We start from the raw sequence: 20,313 nt of genomic DNA, 5'->3' as shown, positions 1-20,313 counted from the left end.
CTTTCTTGATTTGGGGGCTTTTTACTGTTTGTCTGTGGTAACAACAAAGCTTCTCAGAAGCAGAATTTTTCAGAAGTAGAGTTTTTATACAGCCTATAAAGTAAACTTCTCATAATTTGCTTCTTGGTTGTTTTTTCTTCTTATTATGGAGAGCAACTTACAGATGAAGGGACATATTAGTCTCAGTTTACTACAGATTTGCTAAGGCCATTTTAGTTGGTGTTTAAATGCTTCAAGTGATTCAAACTATCACTTTTCCCCTTCAGTAATCCAGAGATTTTTGACAGAAGCAGCCCTTCTTCTTGTGACCCCCAACTTAATTTTCTTTCTCCTAAAATTTCATTCTATTATGATTCTTTCTGCCTATAACCTGCCGCTTTTCTTTTCCCTAGACAAATAAACTGTGATTTGCTATTTTATTACCCGCAGTTATCCCACAGCTCTCAAAGTGTTTGATTTTACTACCCTGGAAGGTTCCATCTTCCAAGTTGCCTTTAAGAACACCATAAACAAGAAAATCCAAAAGGCTCTTTCAAGCTCTTCTTGTCTGCTGAGTAAAGCTTACCTTGTCTTCTAACTATGATCCAAACTACAGGAAATAATGGAAGAATGGAGGGACATTAGTAAGGAAGGTAACAACAAATATAATCCTTAAGTAATTTTGGTTGCAAAGGATTTCAGGTGGTTGCTGGTCAACCTCCTTACACTGGAGGAGGAACTGAAAACAACTGGTTTAGTGTCTTGCTATTTTCTTCTGAGGTTTGGTTTCTCTCCTCCCACACCCTTGTAACTCCTTGTCTTCATCTCTGGCTTTGTGAGAACTGAACATGTGAGGAGAGAAACGATGTCCTGGTACAGCCGCTCAAGCACAAGATGATGGGCAGGAGGGAAGAGCCTCAGAAACCAGCAAGGGGAAGGAGACATGAAGGTGGAGGAAGGGGTTGTGTGTGTGCGACCAAAACTGGTGGGGAAGGTGGAACTGATGCAGCAGAGAACGTGCAAAATGGACATGGGGCTGAACTGGCAAAGGGAACTGGAGGGAAGGCAGAGACCGCCTTAAATGCCAGCACCAGATAACTGCTGATACAGTCTCTGAGATCTCCAAGGGCAGGAAGAGCAGGGCAGCATTTCCCCAAATCTACTAAATGGGTTGAGAGGCTTCTTAAAGTGTTTAAAAATTACTTGAACTACTTGGTGTTCTGGGTATGTCCTCAAAAGGCTGTAAAGGGAGGCTGTGAAGAAGAGATCAAAGTAGGGAGATTGCTAAGGAGTTCTTCGCAAATGTGTGCTCAGGGACTTTTGCAGGGCAGGCAATAGAGGGAGAATGAGCACTGCGGATCCACAGTGATCAAATTAACTGTCTTCTTTCCTTTGAGCTCTTCCCCTTTTAATGTTCCATCTCTGACTACCTTTAAGTTCATGCATATTTTCATTTTACTTTAGAAGTGCATTATTCCTGTTCTGCTGAGCTAATTAGAAGACATCTCTTGTTTATTCTGAGAAATGCTGAAAAAGTATTTTTATAGAGGCTTTTCTCTAATCCAACCTTGAAAATTGTTATTTCCAGAGTGCACGTTCTTTTGTTTTTTTCTTTTGAAAATAATTTCCATCTCCCATCTTTTAAATACAGTTGAATCTTTGACATTCTATTTTCAATTTTTAATTCTAAAACTGCACACCATCATCCGTATGAATGCTGAAGTAGGAGACAGCATGTAAAACGTACAGGTTGCAAAATAAAAGCAGCCTCAGCAACAAAGGTTGACCTGAGACAGAATAAAGTGTTTGAAGTCCTGAGGGCTTTCCAGTCCAACTGTAAGAACTTCAAAGTAGGTCAGACTGGCTGATGGCGTCACGTTAAGCCTTGCTCTGAGATGGGTTTCAAAAGAGCTCAGGAAAGTCCTTTTCCACGCTCCACATTCTTCTGAGACTAACAGAAAGGATGGGGCTGTCACTTGAAATAGAACTGGAATGTCTCAAAGATAATCCTATGAGCTGTATGATAAAAACACTTCTGTGAATCAGAAAAAAAGGGGGGAAACCTGTATTTGTCATTCAAACTACTGTGGTGTTTTAGACTCCTTTAAATTGTTATGAATCTTGACTGGTGAGTGACACTGGACATTACTGGTGACTCACATCATTAAAAATCATCCCAACTGGTAATGACTGTGATTTTGTATGATATGACTGAGGCACATTTTGGAGGAAGATATTAACGGCTTTAGTGGGTGATTTAAGCAGCATGATAAAAAGTGGAAGAGACAGTTCTTTTGTTCAACTGTCTCTAGCAATGGAAGCTGGAGTGTAGGAGGAACTCATGGGGAAGAGATGTGAATAGACATGAACAGAATATACCCTAAAAAGCAGTAAACCACTTACAGCTTGCTTTGGTTTGCTTACCCAAAAAAAACCCCAATCCCAAGAAAAAAAAGAAGTCAATATCTTTAATATACAGTAAATTACTCCTTTAACAGTCTAATTCCAGCTCGTTCTTCAGGGATGGCCTGTATCTGTGGATCATCTGTAAGGCTGTAGGTATGCAGACACTATTTAAAGTTTCATCCTGATAAATTTCAAACTTAGTCAGTGCACAAGCCTGCTTGCTTTTTGCTTTATAACAGGGTGGGTGTGCTCAAAAGTGAACAGAATGCCATGGAAAACACATCTACTCAAGAAAACAGGTAATTTTCACAAGTACTTAAAGCCTAGTAGGTTGCCAAGTGCCAAGGCACACTCAGTGTACTGACCTGGAAAAGGGTGGTGATGAAAGAAAGAACACTCTTCATTAAAAGCTTAATGCAACATCTGTTTTTGTCAGTCTTCCAGTAAAATCACACTCATCATTCCAAAGTTAATCAAAAAATCAGAAAGTAAATTACTTCACTGAAGACATACTCCCATCACATTATTCTTCAAACCACTCCTGTTTAGTGAACTGTCTCAGTTCAGTATCTCAAACGATTTATTTGACTGGTGGAAAAATACAAGTCAGTGTAAACAAATTATTCTGGCTACGCCCATACAGTACTTTTCTATTGAAATATTACTTACTTAAAATTGATTTAAAGATACAACATTCAGTTTTCCTAGGACAAGATGACTGAATCTAATATCAGATGGGAGTATCCCTATGCTTATATCCTGCCCTGTTTCCCTTCCTATATTGTATGGACGTAAATACTTAAAGTCTCCATGTTACTTTTTATAGCTTCTTTTACTTCAGGCGAAGGTACTTTATTCATCAATGCATAATTTAAGCAGGACAGTGAAACCTCTAGTAAAGAGTATCTCAGATAAGCAATCTTTGTCTTAAGAATGCCCCTCAATGATTTCAAACATTACTCCCTGAGGCTTCTGATATTATATTCAGCCTGTACAAATGAATTTGAAGACTGTGCATCTTCTACTTACTCAGGAAGATAACTCATGTCTGTTAAATTACAGAGTGACAGAAAACAGATTTTGCCTAATAAACCGTATTTTAGGGACAGGGAAAATTTCATGTCTAAATAACAAAAAATGGAAAAGTCACCATGACTGTGACAGCAGAACAGGGACCACAGTAGCGTAAAAGACAAAAAGACCATTCTGTCCTCTTAATTGGACTCAAAGAAATTACCATGTGCAAAGCAGATACATGATTTTTCTTTTCTATCAAACACAGAAACTGCCTAATGTTCTATTTCATTATTTTTATGATGTATAAACTATGCTTAAACATATGAAAATGTTAACTCTAAAAATTAGCATTTAAATACAATTCATGAGTATATCAAGAGGAAAAAAAATACAAAATAACGGAAAGAAACATAACAAATGACAAAAATCCAAGAGAACAGGCTATGTAAAATATTGGAAGGTTCTTCCTGTCTAAGAGGTAAACTAGCCTAAACAAATTCTTATGTCCAAAGCTCAGGATTTTAAACTAAAGATTTTACAACAAATTAGCATGGTTGCTAGTGTTATGAAATGTCATTCCTATTGCTTGTTTATGCCCTAGCTATTGCCTCAAAAAGAAGGTGATTCGTCTGACAGATGACCTCCACATCCAAAGCAATTCTCTCGTAACTTCTTACTACAACTTCTATTTCTGAACTGTAGGTATCAGTAAACACCAAAGTGTTAACCCAGTAAAACATCTGAGAGAAGGTTGCTTAGCAGGCGTTTTGATTGCCAAACAAAAGGGAAATTTTCCAGCCCTTGCATATTAAAAAGATTACTTTTGTCTCTTGTGTTGTTCAACCATTGAAATGAAGAAATAGACCTAAATTAAAATAAACTTATGGGTTAGCAAATACAGAGCTATACCCATAATCTTAACTGGCTCAGAAAATTTCTTTTCAGTATAATTCTTTATGCATAACCTCCATAATTTTCATTTAGTAAAGTTAGTACCTATTGCTGTGCAACTCCTTCAATACAAAGTGATATGTTAGTGGTAAATATTAATACGATGTTATTATTTGCTACTGGAAGTAATATTTAACAAGTCCAACACTATGATAATTTGTTCATGTTGGCGAAAATTAAATACTGAAATCTACTTTTGAAATATACTTTTTAAACTGCAGTTATAATACAAACAATATAAATGGTAATTTGAAGTGAAATGTTTTAAGAAACTTTACATTCCAATTTGTTTCATACATTGTTTACAATTGAAAGGGTAAACATTTAGAATCTGTATTAAAGTCAATGCTAGTATCAATAAACTGCTTAAATTAATGCAAAGCATGAACTGTACTGGAAAAGAAATTACTCACTTTACTAACTACTTCTAAAGTCTGAAAGTCTGAAAGAGTTTTAAATTGTTGTTCAGTACTGTGTGTGCAAAACCGCATTTAGTGTCTTCAAAGAACTCTAGTGGCCAGACATCTCTTGTACCAGCTCTTCTCTTGGCACCGCTCAAGACTTTGGGCCTGTGGTTGCTGTCAAGCTGACAACTCCTGGGCTTTCGAACAAATGCTCTGGATATGGGAAATTTGCAGAACTGGAAGCAGTAACTGGAAAGCATCCTGAATATAAGTAGTACTGTTGCAGCCCTAATGGGGAGAGAAAACATGTGGTTCATCAGTACAGCTGCCATGTACTTCAGGAATTACACTGTACTTTTTTTTCTTTTCTTTTTCTACATCTGCATCATGCTTTATTAGCATATGTCTTCACACAAGATTTTAGAATCTGTAGATAGCATAGCCTGAATAAATACAGAAAAATCTGACTGCAGCTAAGTTTGAACCTTGGACATTTTTGTTGGTAATATGAGTAGAATAAAATGCCAGTGTTCAGAAGCAGATTTGATTTTTTAAACACAAAACAGCTAGTCTTTCCACCAACAGAACTAATTTTGAATTTGCTGTAGGTGGAAGAAGTGTCACTAAAATTAACAGTTCACATTATAATGGTTTTAACATGTAGTACTATTTTTGGAATTTCTAATACTGAACAGTATAGCAGCTTGTTATTCTCCATGATCCTAGGCTGTATTAATACATATTTGTATACAACTATGGGATTTATGAAGTACAAAATATTGTATTCCACAATTCTAAATATTCCTAGATTTTGCAGTTCCTGGAGTGCAGGAAGGTAAGTCAGCAGCAACAGAAAATTTACCCTATAACAAAAGGAACTGCATGTTAGTGTTCACTACAGCTATATTCAACTTTCCATAGTTTTCCTTAAGGGTATTATTAATTCAGTGCAAAATTGCTTATTGTAAAGCAGTCTTCTCCTTATTTTTAAGGGAATGCAGCTATTAAATACAGAATGACAATTTATGGTCACTACTATATATGTGTTTATTTATGTTTTAAGGGAAGTGTGATCTAACAGAGTTAAAAACTCGTGCTGCAGATCCTGGGAGTTTTATGACTTTATGAGGATATCACTTCATCTCAAAACTCTTCTTGGTAAAACTGAGGTATGTTTTACTCATTGTGCTTTTCTGAAGAAAAGCAGATCATGGTGTCAAATGAAAGAAATCACTCATGAACATTTTGGTGGCCTGACACATGGTTATCCATGTGCTGACCAAGGCTGTTGCTAGATTGTGAATCTTTGTAGAAATCTGAATGTCTGCAGATGGGAAACTGTATCATAGCTAAAATCCAAATTTTAAAGGAAAGAATAGTCTGAAACTGCAACTTGTTGCTATGCTCTGACCAATACAGCAGCAGGGTTTTAGAGCTGGCCAGCCTCACTTCAGTCATACAGCTCTTAAGAATCCTCAGTAAGTGCAACCTCACTACTACAGTGGGAGAGGCTGAACACAAAACTGGGACATTTATGTGCTGGTACTGAACAGCTAGAATGATATTGTCATTACTTTTTAAGTAGTTTTTCCTTTAGAAATAAATGTGCCTGTCTCATTTAAAATAATTTTATTAGAACATTTTTTAATGTGAAGAGGTGGAGCTTACCTCTAATAGCACACTGTTGATGATGGGGTTAAGAACCTCTGCCTTCATATTGCTCTATAAACCAGAAAACAGAATGAAAAGCCAGGTTAAGAAATACATTTAACAGAAATATACTGGTATCTTGTAGGTACACATATTGAGAAAGCAAGAAAATTACAGCCTGAAAAATATTCCAGAGCTTCTCAGCTCTGTTCCCAGCCAATAAGCTGGTCCAGCTCAAATCTAGGGAGAATTTCTCTCAGGGTGATAATTTGGTCAAAATAAAAAGGAATTAATAACAAAAATAGAACACCTGTTGTGGTGCATGACCAGGCCCTGGGAATGGGGTGTCTTCTCTCTGAACCAATCATCTTTTCTCTACTCGTGGAATTGCAAGTCATGCTATAAAACCAAGAGTGTTTCTAAATAAATTTGTCTCTTTCTTCCTGTCATGAAAGACGACCATGTAGCTGTGCACCTTATTTCCGCTGCACTTAAAGGGTTAAAACCCCTTTCCGCGGCTACATTATCTGAGATGTGGTTTCATGAATTCTGTAAAGGTCTTCTTTCACCTTGATTCTTACTCAGGCTGTTTATCTCAGGATTGCTAGCAACTGTGTCTGCATTTCAAACACACCTCAGTACACCCTATGCATTTCTATCACAGAGTACAATGAACTAAGAGAGGGCCAGGGTTTTACTTCTTCATTAATTCATGTACCACAGAGTTTCAAATTGCCTACTTTCCCACAGGTGTGAGATTTATGTAATGACACTGTATATCAGTGACCTTTCTACATCCCACAAAATTTTTAACCACTTGCTCATTTTCAAGGGCACAAAAAGGAAAAAGACATGTCAGAAGAAAAATGAAGTTCTTAGAAGTTACACAAATATCTGTGTAGGACAAAATGAAAGGTCCAGAGTAGCTCCCCTATAGAAGGAAAACCAAGTGAAACTCAGATCCCCAAACTGGAGGCAGCACATGTGCTGGGCAGTACAGGTTGGCCAGTGAAACAGCTCAACACGCACATTTTTCTCAACCACCAGATAGGAAGAAAGATGGATACAATGAGTAGCTACACTACTAGATGCTAGAAAACCAAGATTCATTAGCCACTCTGCTTTTTAAAATGGCAAAAGTTCTTCCCTTTTTTATTCTCATGTTCTTTGCCTTGTGGCTCTTAAGAACAACAGTCATCTCCAGCAGGAGTTGGTTTTTTTCATCACTGAACACAATAATGATTAATTTAACTGGAGGATTTCCACTTGTAATCTTGTAGCTCTCATATTACAGTTTTACAGAAACATGAAACTTCTTAATTTTAGTTTGGAGAAAGATGGCAAGGAGAGATGTTTAGAGAAAAGAAGTACATTTTTACTCTCAGTTACTAGAAAATCCGTTACAAAATGCATTGTTTAGTGGGCCAGTTTAATATTTTGTGTGCAATTTATTTTTATATTTGTGTGCATGTATTTATTTTAAGTGTCCCACAGATGTATGCTAAAGTACAATCCCAAAATGCAAAATAAGCATTTTTTCCTTACAGTAATTTAAAGTTATGTAAATTATTCATAATAAAAGCAAAGAAATAAATCATGTCCTTTATAAATAACTATGAAAAAACAGATGTGCTGGAAGAGCTAATGGAAAATTGGGAAAATTCCCTTTGAATTGCATTCATGTTTTCATGGAACAATCAGGAGAATCAGAATTTGTTCTTCTCTGATGTTTACAGCATGATTTCAGCAACAGCACAATTTTTACCTCTGAATCCTGCTATAATACTGAGATGTCAGTCATCCTTGAAGCTGGATACTATTTCTAGCAAAGATGTTCACAGATAAATGGATTTTCTTAAACAGAATATCTTGTGATATAAGACTGAATGTTTTTTTAAGATGAACCAAACAGATTTTCTAGTCTCTTAAACCTTTTGAAAACACTGCAGTGCTACACCAGGGGATCTACTAAAGGCTAAGAAGACAACTCGTGAAACCATCTTAAGGTACTGCAAGTACAATCTGTTAATGACTTTTACACAAATGTGTTCAAAAAGGACAGGCTGAGTCAGAGAAGAAATTATCATCAAGCTGTGTAACTTCAAATGTGGAACCCTTCAATGTGAGAATATAAGAAGTGTTGAGTGGTGATCAGGAAAAAGAGGAAACAGTTTCTAGAAAGAGAGATTTTACAAGGCCGGGGACACAGTGTCATCTATCAAAGCTTATGAACTTTGCCTGCTGTAAAAATGCTCTGCGTTCTTGATCTGAGGAAAGAAGTGGCCTCTTTGCTGACATAAAGCCTCTGGACTCACGTAAGAATTTCTTTTTTAAGAGGTGAACTATGTCAAGAAAAGCCCGAAAGCTACAGAAAATGCTGTCATCTTACCCCAGCTGCTGTTACAGAATCAGAAAACTTCTTTGATAAAGATGAAACTTCATTGCACATGGCACTTGTTAAACTGGTTTAAAAAGACAAGAGAGACAAATATAAAAATACATCCTTGACCTATGACAAACTTTATCTTGGAAGCAAGGATGTTCTTAAAGCAATTTTGCTTCTAAATATTTTTAAACTATTTAGGAATAAACTGTTCATGATAAAGTTTTTATATTCCTTCACTGAAAAATCCACTGCTGACTAGAGCAGCAAAATGATGTGTTGTTGCACACACTAGTCTTTTCTGACAGTACAACGTTTCACTTGTTTACATTCTAAACTTCTAATTTAGCTATGTTTTTTCTGATGATAGCAGCAACACAACTTCTGGGAATACTGTTGGAAATAAACCAAACTTGAATGAGAACAGTGAGAAGTTTTCCATGTGAACAATAAAACATCTACTCTGGGCTAAAAGGGAAAGACCACTTGTGGTTAAAATATGACAGAACAAGATCTAGTTCTGTTCTGAGATCTTTCACTGTTTTCCTAAACATTCACAAGTGCATCCCATAGGACCTCATCCTGCAAGGTGCACCATACCTCAGCTCTGATTCTGAAAAATATTTAATAAGTGCTTTGTTTTAGACTGAAGTGTTCCTGTGGACTTTTCTATTCTTAGTAGCATTCTTAAGGATAAGCACTTGGTTAAATATTTTGCTTACTTAGGAGTCAATTTTTAAAATATCTTAACATTAAAACTTAAAGAAACCAGTACACTTAATACTACAGAGAGCTTGAGATTTGAATTTAGAGTCCCACTAGACTAGACTGGCTTCTTGAAATTCTGAGTGTTTCACTATGATTAATTACAAAGTTGCTAACAAATGTGGTCTATTGTTTAGAATTACAGATTGATTTTTGTATGTTTTTTGGCAGATAAACACTAGATAATGAAACTCTGTTAGCAGATAATAAGACTGCATTATACAGTCTAAAAGCAAATTCCAAATATGCAAGCACAGTATCTTCTGCAGGGGGAACAGGAAATGCAACCCAAGCTGGAATGTATATTTGCTTGCTGGAGCAGAAACAACTTTTAGGCTGTGTATAGGTCATGTTGTTGTAAAGATACATATGTCAGCCATGTCAAAAAATGACAGGTAGCCTACAGAACCTGATTTCATGAGAAAATATAGCACCAGGACCCCTAAAACCAATGCTGTTTGTTGATCCATGAACTTACTGTGCCTTCAAGCTGAATACAACTTCCTGAATTCCATGCAAATGTCATATGTTCACATATGAAGTATATAATACTCACTTTGTCAGTACTTTTGCTTGATCTTGAGCTGTTTTTTCTACTTCCTGCCCATGGAGAATTAATTCTGCTACTTTATGAAGCTGTTCAATACAACGAGCAGTTACCTCAGCCAGACTTTCAATGGACAGCATGTAGATTTCCTTAAATTAAAAATGGAAAAAATATAATGAATAATAACAACACCCATAAATATATTTATAGATATATTAATATAAAATAATTTCAAACATAGGAACCCTTCCTACCCCAATTGGAAATACCAACATATACATGGTGAAGTAATATCAGCCATAATGTCATCCTCACAAACAATACTGGAAAATTAAATACCCACAGACCGTAAAATACAGACATTCTACTCCTCTGAAAAATTAGTAAGACCAAGTCTACCGTTTACTTGGCTGGGAACTAGGTCAGGCTCTTGGATTTTCTAGCATACCGCTTTTAAACCTCGTCCTAACAAACAGAAGGATACCTAAACTCTAGAACAAGTCATAATCGTAATTATTTTCATATGGAGTCACAAGTACTCAGTCATCCCTTAGCTGAATCTCTAGAGCAGAAATGGATAATGTGCCCAATAAAAAAGTGGCTTTTATCAGCAATGATACAAATCTCTACGTAGCACTGAGGGCTTACAGCTTTTCACAAGCTGATGCCAGCTGGCAGTCTGCAATCACATCTGTAATATATACAGTGTCTATATTCTGTCTGCTTCTTTAGACTTTTTGTAAGGGAATGCGACAGATAATTTCTAATTAGAAATAATAATCTCGACAAAGATAGCAACCACATTCAATATTGCCATTAACTTGACAGAAAATAGTCGCAATTAACCTTATCAGAACTGTCTAAATGAATACTTTTAGCCTTAAGAGTTATCTTTCATAAAGAGACTGAATACCTGTTAGTTGCCTAAATGATATTTCTGTTTTGTCTGTTTAAGATTTAAACTGATTAAATAGTTTGAACATTTTTCCCATGTACTGTCACTGAGAGAAGGAGATACTAAGAAACATTGAGATACAACTTTTAGTGTGCATGTAATGCTTGACATTACACCTCAGAATCCCTCAGCTCTCTGTACGTTGAATATACACATGCTTATGCACAAAACCACAGATATAAAACAATAACAATAATGTGATAGAGAATGTGTTACTTTGGTATTTACTTATGGAAACAGAGTAACAGTAAGAATATTTATGTAATTTAGTCTTCAACTGGGTCTACAGTGAATAGCTGTGTATTATTTTTTCTTACTACTTCCATGAATTTAAAAAATAAGGATCACATATAAAGCCAACACAAAAAGAAAAAATCTTATCAAAGTACTCATGCTATGAAACTTATCCTCCAAAAGTTATTTTACCTCCACAGTTTTGCTTTTGTCTACTTCTGTTTTATCACTCTCAATTTTAGTGTCTTTTTGAGTCTTTTCTTCATCAGGTGCTTCAGGTTTCTCATTTAGCTCTTCTTCTACGTCTACTGGGGTGGACAAACTGGCTTCTTCCAGCCATTCATGAGCTTTTTTCCTAGCCTGCCAAACAAAGAACCCAACCCCAAAGTTCAGTTTGAAAAGAGACTATCAGTTGACATTCCTGAACATCAATTAACAATACATTTAATTACTTCTTTTTTATACTTAGAAATTTGAATGTATCAAGCCTCTGAGTGGCATTTACTTAAGTGTACATTTAAGAAACTTTAGGGAGAAGTATTTCAGACTGCATAAATATAGATCATCCAGGGATAATTCCTCTAAAGGTATAAGATTCCTAACCAACACATACAGCTGGTGCTAATTCCAAAGTTAATATTTCAGCTTTATTAGGTATCATTCAAATGAATTTACACAGAAATTTTTCTTACACAGTTTCCCTAATAAGAAAATAAGAAGTGTGTATAAAAAAGAAAAGAAATTTGGAGAGGTAAGAGAGATGTACTAAATTCTTAAAGGAAAAATAAATATAAAATCGCTGTATCTTGAGCTGCTTTCCCTGACATGTAAATAGATCAAAGTTGAAGAGTCTTGAAGCTTTATACAACTTCAGACTACTGTTACGCTTAGCAGGAAATTTGTCTCTTTTTTAACAAGAAGTCAAATTAAAACACATTAAGACCTAAGCTTAAGCTAGCTGTCTATAGTCTATCAATGTAGCTAGAGAGATAAACATTCATTTGAGCCTAAGATCAGCAGATGAACCAGCTTTAAAGAAACCTGATAGTACAAATGTGACTAGCTCCAAGGCATCCCACTTTTAGAGCAAGAAAAATTATTCTGAACCTGACTTTTGTTTCCAGTATGTAAAACCAAATCTGCTGTGCTCATGAGCCCTGTTCTGCTGAGACACCCCTAGTTCAAGCTTTCTGACACTGGAAAGGGCTCATCCAACTGCACTACCTTACTCATGTCACTTCTGTGAAAGCTTCTCTATATTCAGCATTTTAGTCTCAGTCTTCTGTACTTTGCTTTCTGAGCTGTCTGAAGTGAACTGGTTACTGCTCTGTGTCAGATTTCAGAACAAAGCCCTCCTTCTTTGCCCAAGAAACCGAAGGTAGCTCACCAACAGGTACTAACCTTATTTAGTTTGTCAGGAGTAGCAGCAACATGCAATTCAAACAGCAGTTCTGTGAGCATGCTGACAAATTCTTCTCCCGTATCTGCTGCAAGAAAAAATAAGACAGTTTTTGTTAGCATGCTACTGCTATAGTATTTTATATGATCAAATACATCCAGTGAAAGAGTTTCACCAAGTATTCCAGCACTTGAAAAAGAATGACACTGACACAAGAAAGGAATGTGTGGGGGTGTGCATGTATATGCACCAAAATTGTTGACAACTGGGCTATTCAATTGAATATTCACTGTGGTTACTGTCTTATTCAACCTCATGTGTGAAATTTTTGGTGCTAATGGCTTTCAAAATGTAGGTAAAGCCACTTTTTCAGATATTCTCTTCTTACTATTTCATAAACAACTGAAATGAAGCTGCAGTGAAAAATACATGAAAGGTTTGCATAATCAAAGTGAGAGGAAACATTAGAGAGAAGGGTATGTGTGTGGCTTTCTGCTACTTGTACCAGAAAACAGTCATAGCTACTTCCGCAGTCACGGGAGGAAGGAATGTGCTTCACTGATGAGTGCTTTTGCGGGTGCAAATCTGCAGCACACTTTAATTTGGTCTCTTTTGTTAAGGGGCTCACTGCCTTAGTTGCAGCCCATTCAAAACACCTGTAAATGTTTCAAAGAGCAGGATAAGCAGTTGTACTTTACTGAAAAAAACAGAACTTCTGACCTTCAGAGAAAACATCACTTTGTGCAAGAAACAGAGCTTCTCCTGGGAGCTGGTTTCAAAGCAAGGAACTACTTTTCACAGAAATTAAGGAACAATAGAACATCTCAGGAATCCTCACCCCTAAGCAGGCAATACAGTTTCTTGACTTCTATTTCTCACAACTCCATAGAGGAATGAGGTTTAAAGAGCAACTAAGAGAGGAAAAAAGCCAGCACAAAACTATACCATACTAAGAATGTAGGTTTAGCACTTGCTGTCACCCTCAGTGAGAAACCATGAGCTCCCTGTGAGAGCAATCAGGCAAGCTGAGTAAGCACGGCCAGAAAGAGCAGTCTGAGAAGAAATTACTCTCCTGTTAGAATATGTGGATGCTAACACAGCTTTGTAACTTTTCTGAAGGCTAAAGAAATTGTATCTCACCATCTTGCAAAATGTAGGTTTTATGGGCAAAGTACCCCTGAGAAGATCAACAGGATGTGGAAGAAACATCCTTTTATGTTTCTTTGTTTCCAAAACACGACAATATGGTGTCCAATGGCATAAGCCTGTCTTCAGTCAGGTCAAGGGAATTTTTGCTGTTAGCTCTAAGAGGTTTGGTATGGATCTCACAGGCCTGGAGACATGAAACATGATGCTTTTAAGCTGACTTCTTAGCCTTCTGTTCTAACCTCTTTGGGGGAATGCTAACATTTCTGACCTTTTAAAGATACCTATTTTGCCCCTAACCAAAGCATCCACCCATTTTATTGTAACTTTTGTGAGCTTGGCCCATTCTCTTCAAAGCTGTGCCGTGTCACAGTTACAGAAACACGCTGCTCCAACTTCCTCCTCACACCCCACATACCACATCTTGCCATGCAATACCTATAAAGCAGCTTTGCTACTATGCTTCCAAGTCACTTCATTCAAAAAAAAATTCAGGGTTCTTAAATTTCTTCACGATACTCTAATCTTTTCTCCATCTAGCAAGGGAGGGTGCAGAGTGAGGATGAAGTTGTTGAACAGAAAAGCATTTCTAAGTACTTCAAAACTTTCAGATTATACAATTTCTGTAATAAAAGCTCAGTTATCAAAAAAGTTTTTTTTTCTGCTTTCATTGATGATATAGCAAAACAATTTAATATTTACCTTATGTTTGATCTTCTATATCTCGCACTTCAGTTACAATATAAATTCAAAATTAAGCACTGATCAGCATCTAAAACTTTTAGAGTATTAATTTTAGCAATTACGTTATGAAGACTATTAGGATATCAGAAATTACAGTTCGGACTGAATTTTTAAAAAATTATTAGATAAAGAAGTAGCAATTATTCATATGGTTAAGTCTATGTATTTTTAATTACCTTTTTGCTCCTGCACCACTTCATCATCTAATTCCTTTGGAACAAAGATCTCTTTTATAGCAATTAAATCATTTTTCACAGTCTCCAACTGCTCTCCATCAAGTGTTGCTAAATGTGATTGAATCTGTAAAAGAAAGGACAGTAAGTATTACTAAATGCTTATTTACAGCCTGAATCCAAAATAGATTAAGAAATGGAAACTTCCATTCTGTTCAAATCTTGTCTCTAACCTCCCAGCTTAGACATATTTTTAGATCTTGTCAACAGAATTTGTTGAGTTTCACAAAAATTATACCAGCCTTGCCAGATCATCAGATCCCCTCCTTCCTCCAGAACATGAATTTTGAACTATAACTCTATGGCTTAACTGCAAATTGTAATAGGCATTTTGGGATTGCCTGGATGAAGACAGCAGGAAAAAAGAGCGCAGGCATAATGGTTAGTCTGAGCACTCATGGTCTGAGTTATGAAGTTTGTTTTGAGTTAACCTTGCAGTTACATTTTAGATGTATTGAGACTGAGCTCAGGACTAGCCCATAGGATCAATTCAGCTTTCTCTGAACTTGATGGAAAACTTACTATTCATTCTACACACATCTGCAGAATAAAATTAAAGATAAATTTTTTACCAACCAGATTGATTTACGCTGTCTGCATACTGTACCTGAGCTTCACTTTCATTTGACAGGATTTCCAGAGCTTCGAGATGAGACAAACCTTGGAATTCATCAAAAAGTAGTCCATAATGTGCTGTTCTTTCAACTGTAACTTGCTGGGCCCGCCTCTGTTTCTCTTTTTCTTTGGCTTCTCGCAACAGCTGTAAAAATATACACCATTCTATATTTTATTGATGGTACTGTAAGTGTGACAGATTTTATTACTATCTGCATCCATGTGTCTACAAGTAGTAATAAAATTTGGGACTATATCACACCTGAGAAGCTAAAATTTTAGAGATTAAATAGCTAACTTATTGTTTGATGATTTCCTCTGATAAAATATTTATATAGTATTCTAAGCAGTGTTCTCCTAATTAGATGGTAATTGCTAACCCTAATTAGATAGGAATTGCTAACCTTCTCTCTTTATATTACAATGAACAACAAAAAAATCTTGCTTATACTTTCAAAAGCAATGTCAGCTACAGATACCATATAATGAATTTCCCCACCAATTATAAAGAAAGAGAAAGGACTATTTCATGTGCAGCCTTAAAGAGCCATGCAATCCATTCTATAGACCACAAAATGGGAAGAGTATTATTTTCAGGACCTATCCACCAATTTGCATAAATAATGCACCTACATAAATATCTCCTATAAAATATTCTTAGCAAATACTAAAGTCAGTATTATGTGACAGTGGGACTGACAAAAGAGATTGATGACTTATACCAAAGGTGGGGCAGAACCACCCTCTATATACTTGGGTATAGTTTTGTGTGCTTTTAATATACTTGTATCAGTGTATAAGAAGGATAGAATAGTGCATCCAACAGAATCTTCTACTCCTTCCTTATATTCCTGAACAAAATGGCCTCACACGAATTTCCTACAATAAAGGTGGTAAATACATCTGAACTTTATGTTAAGTCACATACAAGTCTCTGAATACAGGTGAACTCCCACCACTTATGTTATTCCATCATTCAAAATTCCTACAGTATTGTCTTCAGTGATTCATTTAGTACAAAAGACTTAAAATGGTACATTTTTCCTCTGAAATCTCCATCTTCAAAAGTTAACTCACAAAGTTTTATGAACAAATCACTAAAAAGCTATAGTGCAACCCATGAGAACTGATTTATGTTGTATTCTGCCTCAGATTCTATGTGCAAATCCATGCATATTGTTAAAGGAGACATTCTCAAAAGCTAATTTTGACGCCGTGGGGCTTAAACAAGAGTTAATTGCTTTTGACCTACTATAATACCATCTGTTAACTCTTCCACTGATGAATACTAAAAATGAAACATCTCATTAAAATACCTTACTCTTCTCTACAAGGAAGTAAACATGCAGTAAACATAGTTTCTTTTCAATGTCTACTGTTTTCCCTCCTTTCAGTGTCTGGAGAACTAAAATCATTTTGTATTGACAGCATTTATACTTCTGCTTTTATCGCATCTCTGAACTTTAAAACATAGGGGTCACAACTGTGTAAGGATACCATTAAGTTAGATGGACACTGAAATACAACTTTTTACAGGTTTAATTCCTAATGAAACATACATCATATTCCAGTATTACTGATTTCCAAGGAAAACAATATAGTAATGTTTATGCTGGAAGATATCTATCTACAGCTGTTACCAAAACACCAACAATTTGATTTTGCCTCCAGAGTGTAATGATTTATCACCACATATTATTATCTCATTTAAATCAGCAATTGCATATGTGATTATGCAGAAAAGATGATTTACACTATTTTTTGCGGTTCTGTGAAGAAAAATAAAGTAGAGCAACTATAAAGCATACTATTTATTTCCATAAGCCCAGCCAGCATCTACTGCAATAAATAAAGCCTCTCCCTGAGGCATGTGAAATTCTGGAAAAAGAATCTGAAATTGCGTTGACAGAGCAGTATTTAAATATATCCAACCTGAGATAGCGAGACTGTTCTTGCCATCAGTGTTTTGGTTCTCTTAAATCCAGGATCACTTTCTGCAAGGACATTCATGGTTGTCTTCCCAATAAATTCCAAAGCATCTAAGCCTCCAGATAATACACTTTTTCCCTGTATAAAATAATGCAAGGCGGTTATTTTCTTCCCACTTTAGACTAATATGAATTGTAAAGAGGAGTGGTTTTGTAGGCACTGTTTTTGAACATTCAGGTCCCTAATTTCCTACACCTTAAACTAAGAAGAGGATTGATGCATTTACTTTGTTCTGAATACATTTTCCAAAAGGAAAAAAAAAAGAACTATACAAATATTTCCAGTTAATTAAACTACTTACACCAGGGGAAATGTAACAATTGTTGTTAAAAAAAAAGGAATAAATTAAAAGGGCTGGAGCACATCACCTGTGAAGATAGTCTGAGAAAATCGGGGCTGTTCAGCCTGGAGAAGAGAATGTTCTGAGGAGATCTTCTAGTAGCCTTCCAGTACCTAAACAGGGCCTATAGGAAGGCTTGAGAGGGATGTTTTGCAAGGGGAAGCAGTGTTTGGACAAAAGCGAATGTCTTTACTTTGAAAGAGGGTAGATTTAGATTGCATATCAGGAAGAAATTCTTCACTATGAAGATGATGAAGGACTGGAACAGGTTGCCCAGAGAGGTGGTGGATGCCCCACCCCTGGAAGGCCAGGCTAGATCAGGCTTTGAGCAACCTGGTTTAGTGGAAGGTGTCCATGCCCAAGGCAGGGGCATAGGAACTAGATGATCTTTAAGTTCCCTTCCAATTCTAACTATACTGTGGCTCTGTCATTCTATGAATACGACTTTAATTTCATCCAATGGCATCCGGTTTGTAGGAACTTGTTTTAGACATGAATAATATGGAGACAAATCCATCATGAAGAGAAGACTCTGATTTTTAAAATTTTAACACTTGTGATGACTCTGGAACTGTCTATTTAAATATGTATGTTTTTCTGTGTCTTCATATTTTTTATGTACACTGAAGAAGTTTCACTGGCTAACGGTTTCCATTTCAATCTGGATTATGTGTGTGTCAGATACTCAAATGCTAATGTAACCTGATATATGATGAAAACCCTTCCAAAGTCTCAAATGGCACTACAGGTGACTTACTGAGATCTTTAGTGATTCTTTTTGTACCACATTGATTACTGTGGTACAGCAGTCTCTCCAGGCTGCCTACAAGAGCATTTCTCTTATTTGCAAATCTCTTATTTGCCGGCTCTCACAATCCATATGACGCTCCAGGTTCTGTAGAAACAGTCTTAGGACTAATTTACAGGAATCCCCTTCTGTTCCCAAAATCTTTGATATTAGAGTGATGAGGCAGTCAGAGTGAACTGGATATACAATGAAAAAGAACTGCCATTTCATAACACTTGCTCAGTGGGGAATTAATCTTCTATGCTTTTACAGCCAATGTTTAAAGTCTCTTAATTTCAAGTGAAACACCATACTTAAAGGCATAAAAAAAAGTTGGGGAAGAAGATGACACAAAAATTGATTTGGAAACGGTATGGTACAGGATTTTGCAAAATCAGAAATCCGAAAAAAGAGAAAAGGATGAAGTTCAACACACAAAATCTAAGGACAGTGTAATAGGAAAGAACTGTGAACAAAAGATTTTTCCTCACTGAGTTTGCAGTCAGACCCCCTTCTGGGAAGGCTAATATCAAATGAGAGACTAGATAAAGAGGTGAAGGTAAAGGCCAGAAACTACAAGTAGAGAGCTTAGTAAAAACCTTAAAATAAGCAAATAGAGTATTTTCTTATTTTATCTGCCTTCAAAAATGGTAACAAGTCCTATCACACTTTCTCTGGAAGGACTTAACTGTAAAAATAAAAAATCAGATGATGGTACAATTATAAAAAAGATTTTCCAAAAATTTGCAGAATTCTACATAGTTTAGGAGAAGACCATATTTTTTTCACTGAAACTGGTGACAACACAGTAACTGGGTTAGTTCTGTTTGACTTTTTATTTTTTAATTTGACAGTTTAATTTAAAAATTATTTTGTCATGGAAAAGACTTTAAACAGACTTACAAAAGAACCGGTTTTATAAAGACCTTTAACTTAAAAAATGTGACCTACATTGAAGTTGAACCTAAAAATAATGAAAAATAACTAGAACAGAGAGACCAGCTAAAATGACTCACTGTGTTTTGTACAGCACTAGTGATAGCTGACAGCATGCCACGAGATCCAGATGAAGGAGAAGAAGGAATGTTCTCAGAAGAGCTCTGGTCCAGAGAATCTTCTGCTTCTAACAAGAGAAAAAAAGCAGGTTACAGCATAATTTCAACCCTGCAAGTTACAAATTACAGTAAACTGGTTTCTGTGACCAAAATCTTAAAAATTTGTAAATTTAACTAATTTGGCAAGGTCAAAGAGTTTTGTCCAATTTCAGTGAACTTGAACTTACGAGTAACTGGTGTTTCAGCTGCAGGAGGCACTGTTGTTTCCAGAGATGCTGAACTTCCACTATGAATTCTTAGGGTAGTTCCTGCTTTTTCCTTTACTGCTGTTATCCCATGGCCTGTAGCAGAGGAATATTTTAGACTAGATGATTTGAAAACTTATTTCTAGCAGTGCATAGTATTCTTATACTTCATGAATTATAAACAAAGTATTTATTAAACTCACCTCAATTGCTTAATTTTCTCTAGGTTAATTATTAACTTCTTCTACTATATTTATATTAACTGAATATACATTATAAAGCTGAAATGTAACACAAATTATGTTGGATCTGAAAAGTAAAAGTTATTTCAGTGGCACACATAAGTTTAGTTCCTGGCTTTTCAAAATACTAAATATCCTATTGCAATCAGCTTAAATGGAAAACGACAGTTCTCCTAAGGCCATAGAGTAGGACCTCACCCTATAGGTTGTTTTCAGAATTCTAGACC

The 20,313-nt window shown here is 36.0% G+C and overlaps 1 protein-coding gene across 2 annotated transcripts in view; it reads right to left on the bottom strand.

Annotated features, from left to right (window-relative positions):
• Positions 1-2,947: 2,947 nt before the first annotated feature.
• Positions 2,948-20,313, bottom strand: part of FAM114A1 (family with sequence similarity 114 member A1) — a 28,858-nt gene continuing 11,492 nt past the window's right edge. The window contains exons 4-14 of one of the 2 annotated variants that reach the window (XM_014871030.2): positions 19,827-19,940; positions 19,561-19,667; positions 17,361-17,495; positions 15,421-15,573; positions 14,757-14,880; positions 12,693-12,778; positions 11,484-11,651; positions 10,112-10,251; positions 8,797-8,869; positions 6,426-6,479; positions 2,948-5,045 (exon numbers count right to left, since the gene is read on the bottom strand). In XM_014871030.2, the coding sequence (XP_014726516.1) occupies positions 4,935-5,045; positions 6,426-6,479; positions 8,797-8,869; positions 10,112-10,251; positions 11,484-11,651; positions 12,693-12,778; positions 14,757-14,880; positions 15,421-15,573; positions 17,361-17,495; positions 19,561-19,667; positions 19,827-19,940 (1,265 nt within the window). In that variant the 3' untranslated portion in view covers positions 2,948-4,934. The remainder of the gene's footprint in view (positions 5,046-6,425; positions 6,480-8,796; positions 8,870-10,111; positions 10,252-11,483; positions 11,652-12,692; positions 12,779-14,756; positions 14,881-15,420; positions 15,574-17,360; positions 17,496-19,560; positions 19,668-19,826; positions 19,941-20,313) is intronic. The other variant, XM_014871035.2, reaches the window with a different exon arrangement.

The sequence above is a fragment of the Sturnus vulgaris genome, chromosome 4, assembly GCF_052056855.1.
Source record: "Sturnus vulgaris isolate bStuVul1 chromosome 4, bStuVul1.hap1, whole genome shotgun sequence".
Classification (NCBI taxonomy): domain Eukaryota; kingdom Metazoa; phylum Chordata; class Aves; order Passeriformes; family Sturnidae; genus Sturnus; species Sturnus vulgaris.
This window is presented reverse-complemented; position numbering and strand designations above follow the sequence as displayed.